At 59.0% G+C, this 24,578-nt stretch overlaps 1 protein-coding gene across 3 annotated transcripts in view; it reads left to right on the forward strand.

The window, feature by feature from the left end:
• The window catches only part of LOC111155811 (pericentrin), a 117,026-nt gene extending 92,704 nt beyond the window's left edge, over positions 1–24,322 (forward strand). Inside the window, exons 33-47 of one of the 3 annotated variants that reach the window (XM_022516219.1) lie at positions 2,631–2,825; positions 3,467–3,640; positions 4,348–4,531; positions 5,694–5,916; positions 6,166–6,316; positions 6,605–7,198; positions 10,241–10,449; positions 11,201–11,303; positions 12,521–12,694; positions 17,061–17,180; positions 18,470–18,702; positions 20,204–20,280; positions 21,001–21,121; positions 23,357–23,484; positions 23,874–24,322. In XM_022516219.1, coding sequence (XP_022371927.1) covers positions 2,631–2,825; positions 3,467–3,640; positions 4,348–4,531; positions 5,694–5,916; positions 6,166–6,316; positions 6,605–7,198; positions 10,241–10,449; positions 11,201–11,303; positions 12,521–12,694; positions 17,061–17,180; positions 18,470–18,702; positions 20,204–20,280; positions 21,001–21,121; positions 23,357–23,484; positions 23,874–23,917 — 2,730 coding nt within the window. In that variant the 3' untranslated portion in view covers positions 23,918–24,322. The remainder of the gene's footprint in view (positions 1–2,630; positions 2,826–3,466; positions 3,641–4,347; positions 4,532–5,693; positions 5,917–6,165; positions 6,317–6,604; positions 7,199–10,240; positions 10,450–11,200; positions 11,304–12,520; positions 12,695–17,060; positions 17,181–18,469; positions 18,703–20,203; positions 20,281–21,000; positions 21,122–23,356; positions 23,485–23,873) is intronic. The other 2 variants (XM_022516221.1, XM_022516220.1) reach the window with 2 other exon arrangements.
• The last annotated feature ends 256 nt before the right edge of the window (positions 24,323–24,578 follow it).

Genomic DNA, 24,578 nt, shown 5'->3' on the forward strand with positions numbered 1-24,578 from the left:
CGGAGCCACGTGGACACGGAGGGAGCCGCGTGTCTGCAGGGGAGCCTTGTGGACGTGGGCAAGCGTCAGCACCTGTTAGTGTGGCTCTTCACTGGCCCCTCAGAACCTGCGACTTCCCCGTTTCCAAGTGACAGTGGACAGGAGGGGCGCCCGGGTGGCGAGGTCAGCTGAGCTTGGTGATCTCAGGGTCGTGGGATCGAGCCCCACACCTGGCTCCTCCTACTCAGCCACAGTCTGCTTGAGATTCTCCCTCTGCCCCTCCCCGAGCTTGTCCGCGCGCTCCCTCATGAAAAAGAGGAGAGGACAGAGGTATCTGCCGGTAGGTTTCTCGGCGCATTTTCCTTGAAGTTTCTACACGGTTTCTGGAGTATGAGGCCGCCGCGTGCACCGCGGGGGACGGCAGCATCAAGAGAAGCCTGTGCTCCCATCCGAACTGGCCCCACCAGGCCTCCTGACGCGGCAGCGCGAGCCAGTGTGGCCCCGGCTCCGGGTCCCCCGCAGCCAGGAGTACTGGGGGGAGGCCCAGCGGGTGCCGGAGGCCGTGGCAGGCCGGGCTCGGACATCTCCGGGGCCTCTCTGGAAGCAGCCGTGAGCGGGGCCGTGGGACGGGCCTTGGTGCCGCGGTGCTGGGGGGCACTGTGCACCGGCGGGAGCTAACACGGGCTCCGCAGGAGGGGTGGGCAGGCTCGCAGGCCGTGGCGACACCGCGCGTGGAGGGGCAGTCCCAACAGCGCAGGTCCCGCGGTGCAATGCCCGTCCCGAGGGTAGGGCTCAGCAGCAGACCCGGGGTCCTGCGACGTCCCCAAAGGGCTGCGGTGGCCTGACAGGCAGCTTCGCTCGCGGGATGGTGCAGGCCGCGGTCCTTCGTCTTCACAGACGCTCTGTGGAATGCCTAGCCAGGGGCAAGTGCTCCCGGAGGAGGGGGTGGCGGTCGTCTGTCGCGGAGTCGTTCCCGCCGTGTGTGAGGCTGCAGACTCAGGGACGGCCTCTCGTCTCCCCATAGCGGCCGCTGTCTGCACCGGGCTGTGGCACGGGAAGTGTGAACATGAACCTGACGTGTGGGTTGGCCTTTTAGTACTTTCTGTGTCGGTACTCCGCTGTTCTGGCTCCATCGTTAGAATCTTAGCCAGACCTGTTTCTAGTGAACTGGTCGTTCTCCGTCCTAAGCCTCTTCGTGGCTGCTTCCCCCACAAAGGAATTTTAATGCGCATTTACTTACTTACTCATTTAAAAAAATTGTTTTTTTTATTTATTTGTTTATTTATTTATTTGACAGACAGCACAAGCAGGCAGAGAGGCAGGCAGAGAGGGAGGAGGAAGCAGGCTCCCCGCTGAGCAGAGAGCCCGATGCGGGGCTCGATCCCAGGACCCTGGGATCATGACCCGAGCCGAAGGCAGAGGCTCAACCCACTGAGCCCCGCAGCCGCCCCTCGCTGTGGTGTCGGCCCGCATTTCCCTGATGACGAGTGACGTTGAGCATCTTTTCATGTATTTCTTCGCCATCCGGACGTCTTCTTTGGAGAAGTGTCTCTTCGTGCCTGCTGTCCATTTCTTAACTGGGTTGTTTGTTTTTTGGGTGTTGAACTTGGGTTTCTTGGTTTTTGTTCTTGTTTTTATTTTTTTTTCGATTACTTGGGCGAGAGCAGGCATGCAAGAGGGAGAGAGAACTGCCAGCAGACCCTGCACTGAGCCTGGAGCCCAATGTGGGGCTCGATCCGAGGACCCCGAGACCATGACACGGGCTGAAATCAAGGAGCGGACACCGAACCGACCCAGACACCCCTGCTTCATTGCTGCTTTCGTTCTTCCCTGTTTAAAGCATCTGTTAGTCTTTGTTCTGCAGAGACGGACACAGAACACGCCCCTTGAATGACCCTTTGTGTGCAGCGAGGGCCGCTCGGGTTACTTCAGACCCTGTGTCAGTCCTAACCTGGGGGCAGCTCTGGGGAAGCCACTTTGTTCCTCTGTCCGTGTCTTTGGGCAGGAGACCTGGCCAGTGTGTGTCCCAGAGTCCTGGTGCCGTGAAGGACCCGTTCCTGCGCTCACAGTCCCTGCGTGTGTGCAGGGACTTGTCTGGGCATTGGGCGACCCTCTCTCCCTGCTGCCCATGTCCGGGCCCTGCTGTAGGCAGCGAGGGCCAGAGGGGCCTGCAGCGGGTTGGGTGCTGTGTGCAGGCGCCTCATCCCTAGGGAAGCCCAGGCCCCTGTGTGGGTCCCGACAGCCTCCTCAGAGCGCAGTGGCTGCCGTCCCAGGAGAGCTGGGGAGTCGCAGGGCGCCTCCATGACGGGGCCTGGGAAGTTGGCCCAAGGCCCTGCCCTGCGCCCCGCCCAGGCTTATGGAAGGGGTGGTAGGGGACGCTGTCCCTTGTGCAGGCGCAGGTGGGGCGGCCGTCTCGGGGGGTAGCGCACACTGACATCCTCTTTCCAGCTGGTTTCCTAGTGGGGTCTGAAGGTCGCAGGGGGGTTGTTGAAGAATCTCACGGAACCACAGAACTTGTTCTTGGGTTCAGAGGTTGTAGAGAGCTGTGTGTGCAGCCCTGGTGATCGTTCCTGGGTGATGGGCCAGGGACTAGACAGACGAGTGGTTTCCGGAAGCTTTTCCTTCTTCCTGAAAGGCCCGTCCCGTTGCAGGCTCTGCTGCAGATGGTATGTGATGAGAGCCACCACATACTGGCCTTGTCCGAGCGCCACGGGCCACCCAGCACCCTGAGCAAGGGCGAGCCGAGTGCCCCCCTCGAGTGCTTCCCGAGAGCGGGCTCCGGCATTTTGGAGGCGGTGCCGGCTCTGCGGAGACATGCAACCCTAGCACTCCAAAAGGGAGAGAAGGTACGGGGCATTCCACCTGAGAGAGGGTAAGGTGTGGGCAAGGAGCACTTGGTGGGGGACGCTTGGCTAGATGAGTGGAATAAAGGGAAGGAGGGTGGTCAGCGCTGGGCACAGGGGCCTTGGTCCTGGCCAGCCGCCCTCTCAGTCATGTTTGCTGGCACATTCCAGGCCCCTTTAGGGCAGGAAAGGCCACGGGAGGAGGACACGTGGTGGAGCTGGAGGTGGGTGACGGGGGCCGGGTATGGGGGCCAGGCCTGAGCCTGTGGGGTCCCAGTGTCTGCTCTGTGACTGGGGAACCGGGGCATCTGGGTGAAGGCCGGGTGCTGAGCCACACCCAAGGGACCTACCAACCACAGGGTGTGCAGGGAAGCAATACCCCAGTGCCAGGCCCAGGCCTGCCGGCGGACAAGGTAGCCAGCCAGCAGCACCCAAGCTGGGCCTGGCGTGGTGGTGGGAAAGGAGGAAGTTTGCCCACCGTTGGCCCAGTCTCATGTGCTCTCGCCTTCGGTCATGTCTCCTCCGTCAGCAGGGTTGGCTTCGTGTGCCCCAGGGCGGTCGTGGGTGCACTGGTATGGGCTCTTCCAGGGCAACCCACAGGGTGTGTTTGTAAGAACACCGAGCTTCTTGTCCCAATATTTTAGGAACCCCCCAACATGTGTCTTGACTGGAGAGGAGAATTTCTCCAGGTTGTGCAGGAGGCATTTGGAAAAGAGTGGGAGGTGCTGAGGGCCGAGTTGCAACCGCAGCCCTGTGCTCCTGACCCCGGGGACCACAACTCTTTGATGCAGCGGCTGGAGAAGGTGGTCCAGGAGCAGGTGAGCATGTGCCGTGACCCGGTTCCTGGAGCCCCGCAACGGAGAGGGTGATGGAATGGGTTCATGTGAATTTGACCTTGGAACGTGGCAGTGACCACATATGTAACACTGTTTAATCGCGACGTCGCCCAGTGCAGATGTCTGTACGTTTCTTCTGCTTCTCGGTCTCTCTGTGTTCTGGAAGTAACTGGCCTTTTCCTAAAGACAGAGCAGCGCTAAGTATCCTGACCCAGGCCGAGAGTGCTGAGCCCGGGTGGGGAGGGTCAGAGAGCCAGAGGGGTCAGCACGGTCTCCACCGAGTCCCTTGGAGGAGAGGGCACCAGAGTCTAGAGGCAGGTCCACGGTAGGTCACAGTGGCCTGAGGCATGGACCTGCAGGGAGCCGTGTGAGGTCGGAATGTCCCCTGGGGCCTCTGTTCCATACTACATGTTTGTCACCAACTCCTCCTGCGAGCCTGTTCTTACTCTGTCAGGGATGAGGCTCCATCCCCAGGCTCGTGCCCACGGAGCTGGAGACACGAATTTGCAGAGGGTGGGCTGCTTGTGTGGAGCCGCCCCACGCTGCCAGGCCCGGCCTCCCCTGCCCTGGGGCGCGCTCTGTGCTCCCGTTTCTCCATTCAGGGGGTGCTCCTCCACAGGGCCGTCCAGTGGCCGAGTCTGTGACCCTGCTCCCCTCCTTTCCCGCCCTGTCTCTCGGGCCGTCTGCAGGAGAAGTCCTTGGAACACCTCCGTCTGTCGGACAGGAGCAGCTTGCTGGCGGAGATCCAGGCCCTGCGCGCCCAGCTGCGCATGACGCACCTGCAGAACCAGGAGAAGCTGCAGCAGCTGTGCGGGGCGCTGACCAGCGCGGAGGCCCACGGGAGCCGGCAGGAGCACCAGCTGCGCAGGCAGGGTGAGTGCCGCGCTCGAGTCTGCTGGGGCGGGTGCGACACGGGGAGCCACGGCCCGGTCTCTCCAGGTCCCTGGGCGCGGGGATCGTCAGCCTTGGCATTTCTCGGTTCACGGAACTGCCGGTGAGGGGACGGTGCAGGGCGCGGGGCGAGGCCTTGCCCAGGGTCCCGGCGGGCTGTGGGGGGCCTGCGTCGGTGTGAGCGCCGGGAGCCACGGGACCGTGCCTGGGATTCTCTGGGGCTTGTGCTGGCTTTAAACAGCCCATGTTACGTTTCTGTGTTTAATTTTGGTTCTTCCGGGTTTTTTTAATAGATGGTCACATCATCTTTGAATAAAAACGTTTTAATTTTTTCCCGCCTGCCTCTTGTTACCAATCGCTCTGGTTAGGCCTGAGCATTGGTGAGTGAGGGCGGGAGCAGGTCTGGCCACCGGGGCAGTGCCCCACCTCCTGCTCTGACACGTGGTGCCAGCTGTGGTCCTTACCCACGCGTGCCAGCGACTCTCAGGGCCCCTTCTCCTCCTGGTTCTGGGTGCTGAATGGCGGGCCAGAGCTGTCCAGCGTGTGGCCTTGCGTTTGCGTCGTGTTGCGTTGTCTTGGGAGTGTTTCTGGGCCGGGCTGCTGGATTTTCTCGTCTGCATGCGTGACGGGCTGTGGTTTTGTCTTCGGCTCTGGTGCTGGAGTCATGCCAGCCTCATGGAGGGTGTGCAGGTGTCCCTTTCCTTCTGGGTTCCGGACGGGTCTACAGAGAACCAGGGCCATTTCCTCTCTAGGGTTTGGGGCAGTGACACTGTTGGGGTTGGTGCCGTCTCTGCTGGGGAGCGCACGGTGTAGGAGTCACAGGGAAGTGGTGATCCAGGATGACCAGGGGACGGCCCATCTCCGTCCTGAGCCTCCAGGCAGACCCCAGGCCTGAGCCACTGGCCCTGGGGAGCCTTGTCCTGTCCACTGGCCTGTGGGGTCACTCTGCCCATCCACCTCTAGGTGCCCCGAGGCCTGGGGGGTGTGGGGCGGAGGCTAACGTCCCGGCTGTAGGCCTGGAAGTGTCGTTTTCCCCAAGAGTGAGTATGTCCCATCCCTATACTGGTTTGTGTTTAATTTCTGAGGTCACAGGCACAGCTCGCCCTGGATTTGTGGGCGAGGCTGTCTCCCGTGTCTTTCTCAGTGGAGCTACTGGCGTATAAGGTCGAGCAGGAGAAGCGGATAGCCAGTGACGTGCAGAAAACCCTGAAGGAAGAGCAGGAGAAAGCCGGCAGCACGCGGAAGCTCTTGGCGGTGGAGCAGACCGCCGTCCGAGACTTGAGAGCTGAGCTCCGCGAGTGCAAACAGGACAACGAGAGGCTGCTGGCGTCCCTCAGCGAGGCGCAGAAGGAGGTCCTGCAGCTAAGGTAGGGCCGCAGCCCCACATGCGCCTCTGGGCCCTGGTCCGTCCGTCCGCAGACTCTGTCGAGGGAGGCGCAGAGGCCTGGCAGGCGTCCACGCCCTTCCCTTGGTGCGGCCAGGGGAGGGCAGCCCTGGCGGGCTGTGGATTGTGCTCAGGCTGTGATGGGGGGGCGCTGGGTGTGCGGGGGGGCACCCGGCGCAGGCGCACATGCAGGTCGGACGAGGCAGCGGGCTCTGCCCTGTCTCCCGCGCAGGTCCGTGCTGGACGGCAAGGAGAGCAGCCTGAAGGCTGCGCTGCAGGAGCTGGAGTGCGAGCGCGGGAAGGAGCGTGCCCTGCGGAGCCGGCTCGAGGAGCAGCGGCTACGGCACCTGCACGAGGAGGGCCAGAGCTCCAAGACCCTGGAGGTGCCTGGGCGGCAGGGCCGGCGGGGCCCCTCTCGTCCTCTCCCCGCGGCATGTGCCCGGCAGCCGGGCAGAACAGCGGCATCTTCGTCGTGACCCACGGGTGCTGGGGTTGGACGGGCGGGATGGTGAGCCGAGGCTGGGGTTGTGGCCTCCAGACTTTCCGCCGCGAGGCTCCGGCGGGGGGACGGAGGGACGGCTGCGTCCGTGGGGTCGGGGGGGCGCGGCAGCCGCGGCGGAACAGCACCATCCTTCCCCTCGGGTCACCACGTGCTGTCCACTCCCCGGCAGGAGCTGAGGACGGCCCTGGAGCAGCAGTGTGCCCAGAGCAGCCGGCTGCGCGTGGCCCTGGAGCACGAGCAGACGGCCGCGGACAACCTGCGGCGGGAGCTGCAGATCGAGGCCTCACGCTGCGAGGCGCTGCTGGCACAGGAGCGGGGCCAGCTGTGCGAGCTGCAACGCAGCCTGGAGGCCGAGAAGGGCCGCTCGCGGGAGCTGGCGGCCGCCCTGCGGCACGAGCAGCTGCTGACGGAGCAGCTGAGCCGCGGCGCCCGCGAGCCCCCCGTGCAGCACGCCCCGCCGCGGAGGCCGAGGGACGAGCGGGCGCGCGTACCGGAGCCGCAGGCCCGGCTGGAGCAGATGCAGCGGCGGCGGGCGGCGGAGCTGGAGCGGGACAAGGAGGTAAGGGCGGCGCACAGCCCTGGCACGGAGCTGCCCCCGGCCCAGGAGCCACGGCTCATAGCCGCGCGGCCGCCGGCGGGACTAGAGTGCGCACAGGCGAGGCCGGCCGCGCGGGAAGGACGCAAGGACGTGAGGAGGCGAGCGGAGACGGGGCCGGGCCGGGCCGACATGGAGCTGAGGCCGTCAGGAGACAAGGAGAAACGGGTGAGCGCGCGCCGGCCGCGTCGCCGCCCCGCTGCCCGCCATGGGGCCGGGTCCCCCGCTCCTCCGTCCCGCTGGTCTGTCCGTCCGCCGCCCTCCGGTCGCCACCGCTCCGTGGCGGGTCTCTCGGGATCGTCTGGGCACTCGGGGGCCCGCATAGACTCTGCGGGCAGCTTTTGGGGGGTGGTTCCCTTGGCGGTGTCACCTCTGCGGAGGGTGAAGGAGGCAGTCCCTCCGCACAGCTAGGCCTGATCTTCGGGTGCTGCGGCTTCCAGGGGATGAGTGGGCGCCACCGTCCGGGTGTCCGCAGGTGTCAGCGACGTCTGGTGCTGTGGTCCGTGGACTCAGTTTCTTAATCGGACTTTGATCGCCCCCACTGGCCCTCAGCAGCGCGGGTGGTTCTTACAACCTCAGACCTGTCCGCTACTCCCAGCTTCTTAACGTGCGTGTAGTTTTCCACGCATGAGATCACGTCTCCTGCACGCCCACGGCGGCGGCTTCTGTCCCTGTGCAGGTGACTTTCACACGGCCCCTGCCCATCCCGGGGCCACCGTCACAGTCTCCGGCCGTCGCAGGAGGCTCTCTCTTCCTGGTTCGCTCAGCCTGCGTGTGCCGTGTCTTCAGTCGTGAGAGTTTGGATTGTGTTTTTGGTGTCTTGGAATCGATGTTTTTGCCCTTTATTCTGTTGACGCTGAGTTTCCTGTCGATCAGTCCCATCTGTAGAGCTCGCCGTGCGTTCCCGACCGAACCCCGCTCTGTGGTGCTTTTCTGTATGGCGCTGGCTTGGCCTGCCGCGTTTCGTTAGGGTTCTGCATCTGTATTCGTAGGGGACATTGGTTTTTTTCAAGTTGTGGTGTTTTTGACCTTGATACCTGGATGATTTTTGCCTTACAGGTTGGGAAGTGTTTCTATGTTTTGAACAAAATGTTACCCTTAGATATGTTTTATATCAATCAGAAACCTTTGTTTCTGAGAAAATTGAACTCTGTGTCTTTGCATGGGTGGACGCTTGTTGTTGCTTTCTTCAAAAATGTTTTTTAAATATTTTTTTAAAAATATTTTTTAAGCGTAATTTTTTTAAATTGTGAAAATCCAAATAAGTTTTTAAGAACACATGAGGAAGACCAGTAGCCTGGTCTTCTCAGTGGTTAGCCTGTCCTGAAATATTTGAGAAATGAATGTTTCTGAAAACTAGATTTCTCTGTGTTACAAGGGTGAGTCAACTCCCCAAACGCCATGAGATTGGTTAGTTGGGGAAGTTCACGGCATGTGTGATCAGTGCGTTGGGCGTTTTGCTGAGACCCGGCTCACACCCGAGTTCACCAGCCTCACTTCTGCGCGTCAGGGGTTTCGGTACCTTCGGAATCTTACACCTGTCGCCACCACGCGTGTTAGGACACGTCCATCGCCCCACATGGAAGTCGCACCATTAGTGCTCAGCCCTGGCCTCCACAAGTCACCTTCCTGTGTGTGGGCCGGCCTGTGGTGCACGTTTCCTGGGAAGGAATCGGGCAGCGCGGGGCCTCCCTGTCCAGCTCCTTCCCCAGTGTTTCCAAAGCCCATGTGTGTGCCGTGCTGAGGGACACAGGCTTCACGGTCATGGTCGTGTTTACCGCACACCCGCCCCGAAACACGGGCTAGTTTGGAGGTGTTGCAAGGAGTGGGTGGTGTGTGGCTGTGCGGAACCTGTGCTGTTTGTGAGACGAGTCGGGTCACGCCCCAGGGTGGCCTTGCTGGCGCGGAACCCCCGAATGTGTTCAGTATTTTGTGCATGCGTGTGGTGTGTGCACGTGCGTGTGTTTGTGCGCGTGTGTATGTGTGTGTGCGTGCGTATGTGTGTGTGCGTGTGTGTATGTGCGCGTGTACGTGTAAGTGTGCGTGTGTATGTGCGTGTGTGCGCGCACATGTGTGTACGTGTGCGTGAGTGTGCGCGTGTGTATGTGTGTGCGTGCGTGTGTGTGCGCGCGTGTGTATGTGTGCGCGTATGTTTGCCTTTCTCCCTGGGAAGCGTGTCTGTGGCCTCCATGTGCTTCTGAAGAACTTCTCAAACTACCTCCAAAGTTTTCAGCCAAACCCCTTAGCTTTGATTTGTTTTTGCTTAAAAAAATGCAACAAAAATGTTTTTCAAGTTAATAAATTGTTCTTCACAGCATGTCATGGAACGGAGTTTTCAGTGATTGACACAGCCCTTTGGGTGTTGTGGTCTGTAGACAGTTAGTTTGTTCCGGATTGTGGACTTCCTTCGGAGCGCGGTGGCCTCCCGAGGTGGTTGCTCGGTCGGTCCCATCTCTTCCGCACACAGTAACTCTGTAGGTCCCTCGGTGTCTTGCTTTCCTCTCCTGGAAAATAGCCAAGTAGCGATGCCCCCGTCCTCACGAGGCTGTTGCGTCGATCGAGCTGACGCCGTGGTCTGCGCTGCGTGGGCTGTGCGGCGGCGGGAGGCCTGGGCTGGGTTCCGGGCGACCCAGCTTCTACCGGCCACACCGCCTCTCCGGCCCTTCCCTAGGCGTCCTCACCTGCGGAAGCTCCTCCAAGCGGCCTTCTGGCATTTACGGCTGCCTGGACGGGTTTCTGGCAGGTGACCCGCTCTGTGTCCCCGATGGGGGTGCAGATCCCCGTGCTGGGCTGGGAGCCAGGGCTGTCCCGCCATGCCTGGCACCTCCGTGGTGAAGGGCATTTTGCAAGTGAGGACGTTTCCACCAGGTGCACGTGCGCCTTCCTCCGTGCCCGTCGGGTCCGTGTGTGGGTGTGTGTGGGCGTGTGCGCGGGCGCTGACGGTGGAAGCCGGGACTTGGGCCTGTGAGGACTCCTGTTTCCGTGTCCCGCCTCCCCCGTGCATGCTCGTGAAAGCCCGACGGTTCTCAGAGGCGGCGATGAGGCCGTCCGCACCCACGCTGCGGAGCTGGGCTCTGCCTCGGTCGCTGTGCCCCGTGGAGGGTGTCGCTGCGCCGACCCCGCCCCCCCACCGTGACAGCTGGGCTTCAGGCTTCTGCTTTGGGAACAGGCATGTGAAGGACTTTCCTGTTGTTTTGCCACCAACAACAGCGAGAGCTGGAGCTGCAGCGCCAGCGAGACGAGCACAAGATCCGGCAGCTTCAGCGGACCGTGCAGGCCCTGGAGGCGAAGGAGGCGGCCCGCCAGGCCCCAGAGGCGGAGTGGCTGCAGGAGGAGCGGCTCGGCCTGGAGAAGGTCCGTCAGCAGCTGCTGTACGCCGCTGGGCTCCTGACCAGCTTCGTCAGCCGGACGGTGGACAGGTGAGCCCGTCCGGACAGGCTGTCCCCCGAGCCGAGCCGAGTGGGCGCTGCGGGCCGGGCTTTGGTTCCCCGTCCCCGTGTTAATGTGGCAGGTTGGATGGATTCCCACGGGTTTGATGGATTTCTGGGCAGCACCTTCCTGAAGGATGGCGACAGGACTGGGTTTGTTGGCATTGCGGTGGAAGAGTAAAGCCCAGGTTTCTCTTAGATCTGGTCTTCTCATGTCCCTTTGCAACCAGTCCCCATCCCGAGGTTCTGGGCCGGGATACGGGCCCGGCCTGCTGGGGCCCGCTGGTGTTGGGTGGTGCGGCAGGTCCGCACGGTGTCTGCCTTGCCACGGCCCTCAGGACCGTGGCTCACACAAGCAGGGTGCCCTTCCGTGTTTGAGGGCCCAAAGGGAGTGTTTCTGTGAACGAAAGAGTTGACACTCGCCCTCTCCTGTCTGCACGGTTCCCCCGTCAGGAATCGGTTTAGTTTGGAGAGCGGCGTGAGCTCCGAGCAGGCCTTCCTTCCGGACGGTGCTTCACACCCAAACCGGACGCCAGCGGAAAGCCGTGCTCGGGCAGTCTCTGTGGTCTGTGCTCAGCAGCCGGACGTCTCTGGGCCTCACGGACTGTGCGCACGAGGGCTGCGTCCCGTCCCTGCGGCCGCTGTGGACAGAGCGCGGCTCGAGGGGGTGGTCCGAAGCACACCCTCCAGGGGTGGCGTTGTGGCCTGCGCCAGCCCTTCCAGTGTCTCTCTGTGTTCACAGGACAATTAGCGACTGGACGTCCTCGAACGAGAAAGCCGTGACCTCCTTACTGCGCACGTTAGAGGAGCTCAAGTCTGAGCTGAGCACACCCGGTCCCTCCCAGGTGAGGGCGGCTCCCCCCACTCTCCGCGTGGTTCACCCCTCCCGTGGGCGTGACCTTGCCAAGTGCCCGGGCGCACCCTCCAGCGGGCCCGGGCTGGGCTGTGGTGCTCAGGGCAGGTGTCCCAGGGCCCCTACGGACCCAGGCTGCTCCATGTACACCTGGGTTGAAAGCCTGAGCCAGAAGTGAGCTCCCGAGGGCCGAGTCCACGCTCCCTGGCAGCGGCGCCTGGAGGGTTCAGAAGTCCCGAGGCTGATGCAGGTTCCAGGTAGATGACCCTGTGAAATCCTGTCACGTGTCGTGAAGGTGGCACACATGTAGGCAGCAGGAGAGCGGACCGCGTGCCTGTGGGGCCACCCGGTCCGTGTGGGGCTTGCTCTCCGGGGAGGCCGTGCCTGTGTCCGTGTCCCGAGTCAGCTGCAGGCTGCACGACTCCAGTTTTGGAGATAACCTGTTTTAAGGAATGTGCGTGTTGGGCCCCTCGGACGAGCACACGGCATTCCCCGTTCCCCGCGTGTGCTGCTCACGGAGCTGGGAGCCGTCCGCGCGGAGTTCTGTCACACGCTGGCTTCGTTAGTGCAGCCCAGCGCTGGGCGGTGTCTCGTGCACAGAGGAATGGCGCTGTGAGTTAGGACTTGTTACCTTCAGTCCCATAGACGGAGACGTCTGCCCAGCCCCACAAGCTCCCACTGAACCCCAAACGTGTATAAAACTGTGATTCGCGAAAGTAACCAACAGTAAACACAAGTAGCAAGTACACTTTTTTAAACAAAGATTTTATTCACTTATTTGAGAGAGAGGGGGAGAGAGCGAGCGCTCACAAGCAGGGGGCGCGGCAGAGGGACGGGGAGAAGCAGGCGCCCTGCTGAGCAGTCCCCTCCCCGACGCGGGACTCCATCTCAGGACCTCGAGATCATGACCTGAGCCGCAGGCAGACGCGTCGCCGACTCAGCCCCCCAGGCTCTGCTCATAGATACCTTTTTTTTTTTTTTAAAGATTTTATTTATTTATTTGACAGAGATCACAAGCAGGCAGAGAGGCAGACAGAGAGGAGGAAGCAGGCTCCCCACCGAGCAGGGAGCCCGATGCGGGGCTTGATCCCAGGACCCTGAGATTATGACCTGAGCCGAAGGCAGAGGCTTAACCCACTGAGCCACCCAGGCGCCCTCATAGATACCTTTTAACAGATTTGTTTACTAATTTGTTTTCTCCTTGTTAAGAGAAAGATGACAGCGGAGCTGCAGACCCAGCTGGTGGACGTCCTCCTGAAGGACAACGACTCCCTGACCACAGCCTTGCGCACAGTGACGCAGGAGAAGGCAGAGCTGTGCCGGGCGGTGTCGCAGCTGGAGAAGTCGCTGAAGCAGCACCTGCTGCGGCGTGGTGTGTGCAGTGTACGTACGCGCCTCCGTGCGGGATGCGGGCCGGCGGGGCTCCCTCCAGCCGGGGCCTCTGAGCCCCCCGCGTGCGCCCTCCAGCCCCGTGTCTGCGCTGTTCCCAGACGCGAGCGCCTGCGTGGACACGCGTGAGATCATGTTCCCCACCGGCCTGGGGCAGGAAATCTATTTGGCTTTACCTGATTAAAATGACGTAGTGTTCCTGATCACGTAGTTTGATAGACTTTATTCCTAGAATGCCTGGTTTTTTTTTCTTTTATACTTAGATTCGTATGTTTGTGATTTGCTTTTCTTTTTTTACAAAGAAAAAAAGGTTTTTTTAAATTTTTCTTTTTAAGATTTCATTTATTTCACAAAGACTCAGCGAGAGCAGGAACACAAGCAGGGGGAGTGGGGGAGGGAGAAGCAGGCTTCCTGCTGAGCAGGGAGCCTGATGTGGGGCACGAGCCTCTGTAAACATCCTCCAAGCCCGTTGAATTGCACATTTTCAGAGCATAAAGCTCAGGGGGTGTGAATCACCTCTCAGTGAGACCATCGTGAAGGTTTTAGGCGAGAATGGACATCTTGGCTCCTTGGGCCGCCGTACCTGCATTTGAATGTAGCGTTGTCGGATCTTCCCATCTGGGAACTCGCACGTCCGCTTGTCTGTTTCCGTCTCCTAAATGCGTTGTCGTGTCTGTGTTCAGACCCTGAAAACGTGACATTGATACCCTAGATATTTCGTTTCTCGGGAGTGTTGTGAAAGGTGCTGCCCAGACCTCTTGTGCTCCCGTCACGCTTGGCTCACGCCTGGAAGCAAGTCCATACTCCCGGGTCCACCTGGTGCTGGGACCCTTGCTGACAGCGCTTTTTAATCCCGTGAGCCCTTCCATAGGATTTCGTATGGACACAGTTCTGTCATCTGTGAACAGGGGTTTATTTTCTTTCCAGTGTGAATACCTTTCATTTCCATCTCTTGGCGGTGGCACAGGCTGGACTTCCGGACACGGTCGAGCGGGCCCGGTTCCCAGTCCTGGGGGCGGAGCTTCTGTTTGTCAAGTGTTTGTGCAAAGGCCCTGCAGCTGAGGAAAGTTCCTTCTGAGTCTTAGTTTGCAAAGACTTTTTGTTTGTGAATGGGTATTTAACTTTGTAATGCTTTCTTTTCACCTGTTGATGAGGGGATGTGTGTTTCCTTGTTTTCTCAGCTAACGTGGTCTCTTACGGTGATTTCTGGATATGGGCTCCGAGTTCTGGTACCAGGGAAAGCCCCAGGCAGTCATGATATCTTACTGTTTTCACATGTTGTTGGGTTCAGTTTGCCCGTATTTTGGGCAAATTGAGTGTTTTTGACTCTTGGTTCATGAGGGATGTTAATCTGGAGGGCTTTTTTGTTGTTTTGTTTTTGTTTTTGAAGATTTTGTTTATTTGACAGACAGACACAGTGAGAGAGGGAACACAAGCAGGGGGAGTGGGAGAGGGAGAAGCAGGCTCCCCACTGAGCAGGGAGCCCGATGCGGCGCTCGATCCCAGGACCCTGAGATCATGACCTGAGCCGAAGGCAGATGCTCAATGACTGAGCCACCCGGGTATCCCTGGAGGGTTTTGTTTTTTTTTTATTTTTTATTTTTTGGAGGTATTGTCAAGTTTTGGCCTCATAAAATGAGTTGGAACGTGTTCCTTCCTCTTCTTAATTTCTGAAAAAGTTTCCTAGAGCTGGCATTTATTTCTTCCTTAAATATTTATAAATTCACCAGTGAAACCACCTGGGCCTAGTATGGGTCTTCTAGGGAAGGTTTTTAGTGATGGACGTGGTGTTTCTGGTGCTGGTGGAGGGTCCCAGAAAGGTCATTCCGATCTCCTGTAGCCTTACTGAGCTGCCTCCTCCTCGTCTTCGGTCCCCGCGAGGGGAGCGAGGGGCATGTTGCTGTCTCTAAGTGGAATCACGAATTTGTCTTCAAGCTCTGTCCAGGCTTGCTTTGTCTGTTGCGAGCTATGTCGGTGGGTAAGGTAAGGGGCCTTGGGAAGGAGGGTCGAGCCACTCGGCCAGGCCAGGACCTGCTTTCCTTGATGTGAGCTCTCACAGCTCCGTGTTTTAATCCTGATGAAAGCCGCGGTCAGCGCCGTTCACAGCCCTGTCCGCTTCTCTGGGACTCGTCAGAAGCGCTAGGAGGTCCCTGTGAGACTAAAGCCCAGTCGCCAGGAGAACACTTTGATGCTTTCAGTGAACATTAACAAGGAAATCGGGAAACAGATTATTTCATTGAGGAGTAACTGACGTACGACACTAGTTTCAGGTGACCACATGGTGATGCGACACTTGCATCCACCAGGAGACCTCGACCACCGTGAGGCTGGTTCCCATCTGTCACCACAGACTTGTCACAGTGCTCCTGGCTGCCCCTCTGCGGCGTCCGCCCCCCGGCCCTCCTCCCCTCTGACCACCAGCCAGTTTGCTCTGTTTCTGTGAGTCTGTTTTCTGCGTCTGTTTGGTTTGGCTTTTTAGATTCTGCATATGAGTGAGCTGACAGGGTATCGGTCCGTTTCTGTCTGACTGCTTTCACTTCATTTAGTATCCTCGACGTCCGTCCATGTTGTCAGAAGAAAAGCAAGATTTCCTCCTTCTGTAATGACCGAGTCCTACTCTGTCGTGCTTATGACCCTCAGCTTCTCTCTCCCCTCATCTGTTGGTGGACGCCCGGGCTCTTCCCGCAGTCTGGCTGTCACTGAGGCCACCAGAAACGTCAGGTGCCTGTGTCCCTTTGCATCTGTATTTTAAGTTTCTTTGGGGTAAACACCCAGTAGTGCGGTCGCTGGGTCGTAGGGCAGCTCTATTCTCAACTTTCTGAGGACCCTCCACGCTGTTCTCCAGAGCGGCTGCCCCAGCTTGCGTTCCCGCCAACGGTGCAGGAGGCCCCTTTCTCCGCATCCTGGCCAGCACCTGTCGTTTCCCGACTGGTTAACTTTAGCCGTTCTGACCGGTGTGAGGTGGGGTCTCGCTGTGGTTTTGAATTGTGTTTCTCTGATGCCCGGTGATGTGGAGCATTTTTTCAGGTGTCTTTTGGCCATTTATATGTATTTTTTGGGAAAATGTCCAGGTTTTCTGCTCAATGGGTGGTTTTTTCATATTGAATCGTATACAAGTTTTTTAATGTATTTTTGGATGTTTACTTCCTATTGGCTGTATCATTTGTTTTGTTGATGGTTTCCTGCATAGAAGGTTTTTAGGCTGACGTAGTCCCACTTGTTAATTTTTGCTTTTGTTGTAGGAAATAAGTATTTATTTACTTTTAAGTATTTTATCTGAGAGTGAGCATGAATGCGATGGGGGCAGAGGGAGAGGGAGAAGCAGGCTCCCCGCTGAGAGGGACCCCCCCCCCCAACCCCAACGCGGGGCTCGATCCTAGGACCCTGGGATCATAATGTGAGCTGAAGGCAGACGCTTCACCGACTGAGCACCCAGGCGCCCCTGAAAGATAAGTATTTTTAATGAGTAAATCACAGGCTGAGCGTGAACTTGTGGAACATTTCCTCCTTCATGTCTGAGACGGCTTTGATTCCTAGAGTCTCTTCCCACCAGGCTGTGTTTCAGGACCAGAAAACAGCATCTCATCTTTTCCTCCTTCCTCACCAGGGGCCCTGTGACAGCCCTTCCGCAGGGTCACCTCGGACACAGGCTCATCCTCTCAGCTGCACCCTGGAGCTGGGGGCTGGTGCGACCGGGTGACCTCTGATTCCTGTTCCACGTGGTGGGACCAAGGTCACCATGCACACGGTCCAAGTGCTTGGAGCTCCCTCTGGGCATCGGTGTGGGCAGCCCCTCTGCTGTCCTCACTAGGGGTTCCTTATGCTCTGGAAACGACCCCCCCACGGAGCTCTGGGCGCCCTCCACGCACTGTGGCATCCAGGCCGCGCTGCCCGTGTTTGGGGTGCTGCTTGGCCATGGCAGCCCCTCAGTGTCCACGGCGCCCACGTGGGGCCCCTGCTGAGGTGTCAAGGCCTGGGATTCGCTGGTCCCGCGATAGGACCGGGGACTCAGCCCTGTCAGGAGTCAGCCTCTCTAGGACCTGAGACTGTGCGTGTGTTCAGCAGGCTTAATGCTTTGAATCTGGTGTTCTTTCACCAATATCTGGAGTTTGGTTTTAATAAAAATGTACCTTTTGTGCAGTCATAATCGGTATGCAGTAACCACCCCTGAGTGTTGACGATGTGCTTGATAATACGTGACAACTCTGCCTAGATGGACCCAGGATGGCCCAGGACATGGCACTCAGGAGACGTGCCCCCGACCCTGGGGTGGGGGTGCCGACTCTGCCCTTGGCCGTACTCTGAGATGTTCTTCTGGTGGAGGAACTGTGCAGACGATGTCATCTGTGGTTTGTTACAGAGGCCGGACAAGTCTGCATGGAAACAGGATGGGACGGGCTCACAGAGCTCAGCGCGACAGCCAGAGCCAGCACGGCCCGCGCCGGCCGCACGCGAGGAGGCCGACAGCTGTGGTGTGCAAGTAAGGCCAGGCCTGGGCCGCGCTGGTCGTGTGTGGCGCCACCCACTTGGTGCCCCTTATCTGTCTCTGAGACTTTGTATTTCTGGGGTGCCTGGGGAGCGCCGTCCGTTGAGTGTCCAACTCTTGATTTCAGCTCAGGCCATGATCTCGGGGTCGTGGAATTGACCCCGTGTTAGGCTCCGTGCTCAGCAAGGAGTGGCTTGGGATGCTCTCTCCCTCTCCTCTGCTTCTTCCCCTGCTCGCTCACTCATACTCTTAAAGAGGAAAAGGCCTTTATGTTCCTAGAGCAGCGTAGGGTTGACGGCAGAGTCGGAGCGAAAGTGTGGAGAGCGCCGGTGCGTTCTTGCCCCCCGTGTCGATGGCCCACACTTGCGCGAGCACCGACGGGTCATCACCCCGAGTCCACAGGGAACGTCGGGGTTCACTCTCGGTGGAGTGCGTTCCGTGGGTCTCCGTTGTAGCCGCACAAGCACCGTCGTGATAGTGGGGCTCTCCTTCGCCTGAGCACAGGTGCGGACACATGTACGCGCGAGCTTGTTTGCAGTCGGGAGACGTGGAGCCGTCACAGACGAGAGCGGTGACAGCAGATGCACTTGCCCCTGCGGTGTCGTTCCGCACAAGTACTTTGTGTCTGTGCGCACGAGTTCAGGGCGTCCGACTTGGGGTCGCGTTAGGTAATGGTCATCACAGTCTGAAAACACCCCAGACTAGGGATTCGCTGGTCAGCGTGTTTGTCCCTGCGGTACGAGCTCTGAGGCCTCTCTAGAGGGAAACTGTGTGTTAGAGTAACAGGGTTTGTGGGTACGCCTCTGGGTAGGGCTTCAGGGGTTTCCCACAGCCCCCGAGACGTCCCAAGGGCCTGGGGATGAGACCCCGTCCCGCCCCGGGAGTGCACCTCACCTCGTGGTCAGATTCTTGGGGCCTTTGGGGGCTCCTGTGAGGCTTGGAAAGGATGTCTGATCTGTCATTTGTCAAAGCGCCCCGCAAGGCTGCCCCTGGTGACAGATGTCCTGCAGGGCTGGCTTCTGTAACAATGTAACAGTTCGCTGAACAGAGAAACAGGGTTTTTCCAGGTTTTTTTTGAAGATGTATTTATTTATCTTTTTAAGTCCTCCCTACGCCCCACGTGGGGCTTGAACTCACAAGCCCCAGATCCTGAGGCGCCCGCTCCGCTGACTGAGCCGGCCGGGCGCCGTCTGCTACTCTCTGACGCCCGGCGGTGCAGACGCGCGGTGCACGTGGCGGGGGGTGTCTTCGTTCCCTGATCGCTTGACTTCATTTTCTCTCAGGTGGAGAAGTTGTACCTGCATTACTTGAGAGCAGAAAGCTTCAGAAAAGCTCTGATTTATCAAAAGAAGTATCTTCTGCTATTGATTGGCGGATTCCAGGACTCTGAACAGGAGACGCTGTCCATGATCGCTCATTTGGGAGTATTTCCTTCCAAAGCAGATAAGAAAATTACACCTTCTCGCCCTTTTACGAAGTTTCGGACCGCCGTCAGGGTGGTGATCGCGATACTAAGGTAGCACTGGGGCCCCTGCTGCCGCCGCGTCCCAGGGCAGGAGCGTGCAGGGCCTCGGGCTGTGTCCGTGAATGTGCCCCCTTCTGAGCGACACTTGCCTCCAGGAGACCGTGTGCAGAGCTGTCACTCTCCTTCTGACAGTAGGGTTCAGGGAGACCTTCTTGTCACCCAGCAACACCTCGCCCCACGATGGGCCTCATGCTGGGACTCCTCTGACACCAGGCATAGCTGATAAGAGTTTGAAACCGCATTCATGGCTCACGTTCTCGGTCCCTGTATTTCCGTGAAAGGGGCCAGGTCCACCAGAGCACGTGACCCGCGTGGGGCAGTGGCTGTGTGTGGTGTTGTCATCCTGGCTACAAGCCCACTCCCCGGGGGAGGTCAGGGCCTGGGGGTCCCGCCAGTCTCAGGCACCACTCAGGGTCCCAGGTGTTGACACAGGCTGTTGTTTTGGGAGCAGGTATGTGAGTCTCTGGTGTGACTGGGAATTTTGACCCGTTCAGAATTAGCAGTGATGAAAATCCGTTTTATAATTTTAAGATTTGCTGAATTTCCACAAATGTTTGTCCCACTAACAATTGTTAGTGCGATGTCTGCCGTGGGAAGCCCGAGAGGTGCCTTCCTCAGCCCCTACCCGTCGTCGTCGTCTGTGTGGGCCAAACGCCCAGCGCAGCAGCTGGGTGGGCAGGCTTCCCTGGCTTCTCCCGGCCGCGCTGCGGAGCCCTGCCCCCGCAGAGACCCAGCACCCGGCCAGATGGCTCCAGCAGAGGCGGTGGGGGGGGGCTGCCTGGCCTCCTCGCTCTCCTGCTCTCAGCCCTCAGCCTCAGGGCACTTGGTCCCCTCATCTCTGAGTTTTGACCACACGCCACCCCAGCCATCACCTATCTGTCCATCCTTCCGTTCTGCATGTTTGGAGAGAAGGCCCCGGGCCAGGGAGCCTGGTGGGTGCGATGCGGGCAGGTGACCAGGCCCAGGCCCTGCCTTCAGCCTTCCTGCCAAGGGGCAGAGCATTTCCAGCAGCTGTGGTTTGATGCGAATCAGAAGGCGCTATCTGGGAGGGCACACGGTCAGAGGCAGCGGTGTCTAGAAGGAGCAGCTGGTAGGAAGGCCAGAAGGGTGTCTGCTGAGCCACGAAGGGGCCGTCCCAGGAGGGGCCAGGAGCCCCGCAGCGGTGCACCTCTGGGGGCCGACCTCCGGCACTCCTCACCCTGACAGTCCTGCTCTCCATCTGACCGAGAATGCCTGAGGGCAAGGGCCTCTGTCTTTGCTCCTCCTGCCCTGAGTCATCGAGTGGTGCTCGCGGCGGCAGGGAGAGGGTGTTGCGGGGCTTTGAACTGAGTCTGTGGGACCCCAGGCTGGTGGGTGTCAGGGTGGCGCCACAGACAGCAGGGGCCCACCCAGGTCTGATCCCAGGTGTCGGTCATGCCTGGACTCTCATTGCTCTTTCCGCAACGGTTTTGCTCTAGTTTCCGATGTTTTGTGTCCTTTCTTTCCTTTGTAGGTTACGTTTCTTGGTTAAGAAGTGGCAAGAGGTAGATGGGAAAGGAGCCATCGTGCCAGGCCGAGCGCCCCGCCCAGGTGGGAGCCCAGGAAAGCATGCAGGAAGCCCCGGGGCACGGTGGCTTGTGGGGGCGGGTGGTTTCAGTGCTGGGAAGCGTGGCGTACCAGCTACAGTGGGACCGGTGTTGGGGTGCTGGAGGTAGAGGCGAGTAACTCCCCCGAATTAGACGTCGGCTGCTGGGCTGCGTCTCTGCTTTGCGAGAGCAGGCCTCCCGCGGGCCCTGCCCCAGAGTAACCGTGTGCAGAGAACCCCGCCTCGCAGGGGGACGCGCCCCCTGGTCCTGCAGGGAGGGCTTCGGGCGTCTGGAGGGGAGGCGGCCAGACCCTCCACAGCTGGCCTTCCCCGGCCACCGATGGGTACTTGGGCCCTCGGGCCTTAAGGAGGGTTTGTTCCCTGACCAGGTACACCTGGTGGTCTCGGTTCAGCTTCTCCCTTCTCCAGAGCCCCCTCCTCAAAGCCGGGGTGGGGGGAGCACCCTGCTGGCTCCACAAGGTCACAGAGGGCTCCCCTGGGGTCAGGTCAGCCCGGCAGGGGCCCAGTACAAGTGATCAAACCTACGTTTTCTCTAGAGCTTTTTAAAACGTAATTTTTATAAATCGGGTATTTTAAATGTTTTCAAATTGCCATACAGACTCTTAGAAGTTCGTAAATTTTAAATTTTGGTAGAGGGGTCTTCCTGCTAAAAGGCTTTTGTCTCTTTTCCTAACCCATCTGTTGTTCAACGGTGGCTGGGGCAGGAGTCCCGGTTCCACGCCAGCAGCCTCCACCCAAAACCAGCACGTCCCCGCCAACCCGGGACGCGTCCTCCAGCCACGCCGGGGACCGTGTGCCCAAGGCCTCCCTGCGCAGGAGGGAAAGGTGAGTGGGCTTCTGGGCCGCGTTTCCGGCATAGGTGGGCCTGCGGGCAAGCCCGTACGCAGGGCAGCTCCCCAGACGAGCCGCGCTCACCAAGGCCTGCGTGGGCTTGAGCTCATCTCCTCTCTGTGCCATTTGGGGTTTCTGCACACGTGATGTCACCACCCTGCGTACCACTCAGCTGGCTGTTGAGATGTTACCGCAACAGTGTTCCCACGCGAGGGCCAGTGGTTGGACGGTGGAATGCAAGTTTGTTTCCACGTTACCGCGAGCGCGCGGAGCCGTGACTTGCGGACCCGGTGGGGAAGGGTTGTGGCCGTGGCTTCCCCTCCGGGTGTTACCGTGCAGGGGGGGCCTGGGTTTCGTTTCCGCAGAGCAAACCACGGGAACGCCCACCTCAGGCACCAAGATGCCTCTGCTCACGGGCCCTGTGTTCCCTCCTCTCAGCCATGACGGCGCCAGTTCTGTAGCGCAGCCAACTTCAGTCTGTGTCTGCGCATTTGTCCGCGCACCCAGGGTCCCCCGTTTCTCTGCGCGCGCTTTCCGCCGCATGGTTCCGTGACTGGACGGGGAGGACGCGCCGGCGTGTGTGCCTCCAGCCCTTGCCGCTGGCTGACGGGGGCTTCTCCGCACGCTGCCCGTCCCTGGTGGGCCATCCTGACAGGCAGGACGCACGAGCGACAGGACGTACGCCCGGGTGCAGACGCGCACCCAGCTCGGCACCAGCTCGGCGTGCGGCTGACTTCCGGTCGCCTGCTGGTGTCGTCCCACCGACGCGTGGGCTCCTCGGGGAGATGTGCTTTGGAAGCTCTGGCTTTGGGCCGGCCTCACGCCAGGCAGGGCGTGCGCAGGACTCGGGGCTCCGGGGCCCAGCCCCGTGTGGGGAAGGAAGGCAGAGACGCCCTGTCTGTGGCTGGGGCACCCCTGGGGTCTGGGTCGGTGATGGTTACGGAGAGTCCGCGCCAGCCAACGGCTGTCCTGTGCGGATGGCGCGAGGGCGAGTGAGACAGCCCGAAGGAGCGTGAGGGTCGCAGAGCAGAGGCCCGGGAGGAAAGGTGCTGTGAGAGACTGGATCGGGCAGGTCGTGCCCTGGGCGAAGGGGACGGTTTGGGATGGTCAGGGAAAAGCCAGTGGGTAGTTGGGTCACCCGCAAGGCACCGGGTGGGGGGGGTGGTTCTGAGGGACAGGGCGGCACAGTCCAGTTGAGGTAACACATTTACACTTGAAAATTTCGTAAGTAAAAAAAAATTTGTGAATAAAGTAACATATTTTGGGGCACCTGGATGGTTTAGTCGGTTAAATGTCCAACTCTTGCTTTCAGCTCAGGTCATGATCTCAAGGTCATGAGATCGAGACCTGCATCAGATTCGATGCTCCACATGGAGTCTGCTTGGGATTCTGTTTCCCTCTACCTGTCGCCTGATGGGCCCCCATACTCTCTTTCTCTCTTACGTAAATAAGTCTTCTTTTTTTTTTTTTAAGATTTTATTTATTTATTTGACAGAGATCACAAGTAGGCAGAGAGAGGAGGAAGCAGGCTCCCGGCTGAGCAGAGAGCCCAATGCGGGGCTCAACCCCAGGACCTTGAGATCATGACCTAAGCCGAAGGCAGCGGCTTTAACCCACTCAGCCACCCAGGCGCCCCTAAATAAGTCTTTTTAAGTAATAAAATAATACACAATAATTTTTATTCATTTTAACTCAGACGTTCTATAGAAGTTGGTTTTGTTTGTTTTTAAAGATTTTATCTATTTATTTGCGAGAGTGAGTGAGCACAAGAGAGCATGAGCGGGAGGAGAGGGAGAGAGAGAAGCAGGCTCCCCGCTGAGCAGGGAGCCCGATGGTGGGGCTGGACCTCAGGACGCCGGCATCATGACCTGAGCTGGAGGCAGACGTTTCACCGACTGAGCCGCCCAGGCGCCCCTGACAAGTTGGTTTTCAAGGTGTTACGTGACACTTTCAAACAGCGCCTGGGCTTGGGGGCGCCCAGCTGGCCCCGTTGGTGGCGTGTGCGGCTCTTGATCTCAGGGTCGGGCTCGAGCCTCACGGTGGGCGGAGAGAGGACATGCCTACGTACGCGCACACAGAAACACACACGCTTTACTCTCTGATTTTGGGGTGCAGCCGGCGTCTAAAGGAAACGGCCGTGTGGCCCCCGTCCCCACTGTCTGCTGCTGCCTGCGTTCACCGTCGCTTGAGTTTCACTGTTTCTTGGTGTGTCTGTGTGTTTGTTTGAAGATCCACTCCGTCCCCGGATTCAAGATCCGAAAGATCCCTGACTGCTTCTCAAGACCCTGAACGTTCCTTGACGGAATATATTCATCATTTAGAGATGGTCCAGCAGAGACTGGGCGGGGCGCCGCCAGGTAACGAGTTCTCTTTCTCTCAGTGAGACGCAGCACCCAAGGCGCGCACAGTCCCGTGGCGGAGGCTGAGTGGGCCTCAGGCTTGTCACCAGCTGCCGTCAGTAGCCTCAGGACGGTCGCGAGTGGAGGCGCCTCAGAGGGGTCCTTGGTAGGAAGCGTGGGAACCATTCGCTCCTTCCCTCACGCGCTCGGGCCGCAGCGACCCTGCTCCGGCCGGCACGTGGTCTGTCTGGGTTTCTTCACCACCTTGAAACCGTGGTGCACCTCAGTTGTCTTCTTTACCAGAGATGAGACTAATTCAGGGGCACTGTTTAAAAATTTTGAAATTCTTCTTAAAAGACACAGGAAGACTTCTAATGAATTGCTGTGTCATTTTTATTTATTTTTAGATTCTGCTTCAAAGAAGTCCTGCCGCCAGAAGATCAAACAATGAATAAAATCCTGTGGCTCTTACCATGACAAGTCCATTTGAGGAAAAGATTTTTTTTTTCCCTTTTCTCAAGGAAGACTCGTGGCGTGGCGTGGCATGTGGCGTGGCGTGGCCTGCGCTCGGTGCCTGAGGTGCCAGCCCCAAGAGCCGCTCACTGGGCGTCCCCACCTCCCTGCGGTGCTGGAGAGCCCAGTGGAGTATGTTCTGTGTAACTGCCGTGTGTTTTAGCTCCTTAGCTTCCGAAGGTGACGTGCGTGCCCGTGGGTGACTGGCACCCGTCCTGCTCGGTGTGTGTGGCCAGAGCTGCCCAGCGGGCCTCCTCGTTGTTGATTTTCTTAAAGTGTACAGATGGGAACTCGGTTTAAAAACAAAAACACCCCAAGAGCAAAAAGAATAAAATCAAGCACTATTTTATTTGTGAATGGCCGTTGTGTTGTTTTTTAGTTCTATCCGATTTGCCTCATCATTGGTGAAAAACCAGAACAGACTTAGAATTTATGTTGAACTGGACGTCAGCGTTTTTGGTGGAATGCAAAGTCCTCCTCACCCGGTAAAGACAGAAAGATAGCCACTTGCCTTGTCTTGCTTGGTTTCTTAGTATTTCCATGGGGTTTTAGGACTTTGGAACGTTGTATTCATCTGCTGGGCGTAGGTTTTGATGTCA

This window comes from Enhydra lutris, unplaced genomic scaffold, assembly GCF_002288905.1.
Source record: "Enhydra lutris kenyoni isolate GAN:26980312 unplaced genomic scaffold, ASM228890v2 scaffoldscaffold43, whole genome shotgun sequence".
NCBI lineage: Eukaryota > Metazoa > Chordata > Mammalia > Carnivora > Mustelidae > Enhydra > Enhydra lutris.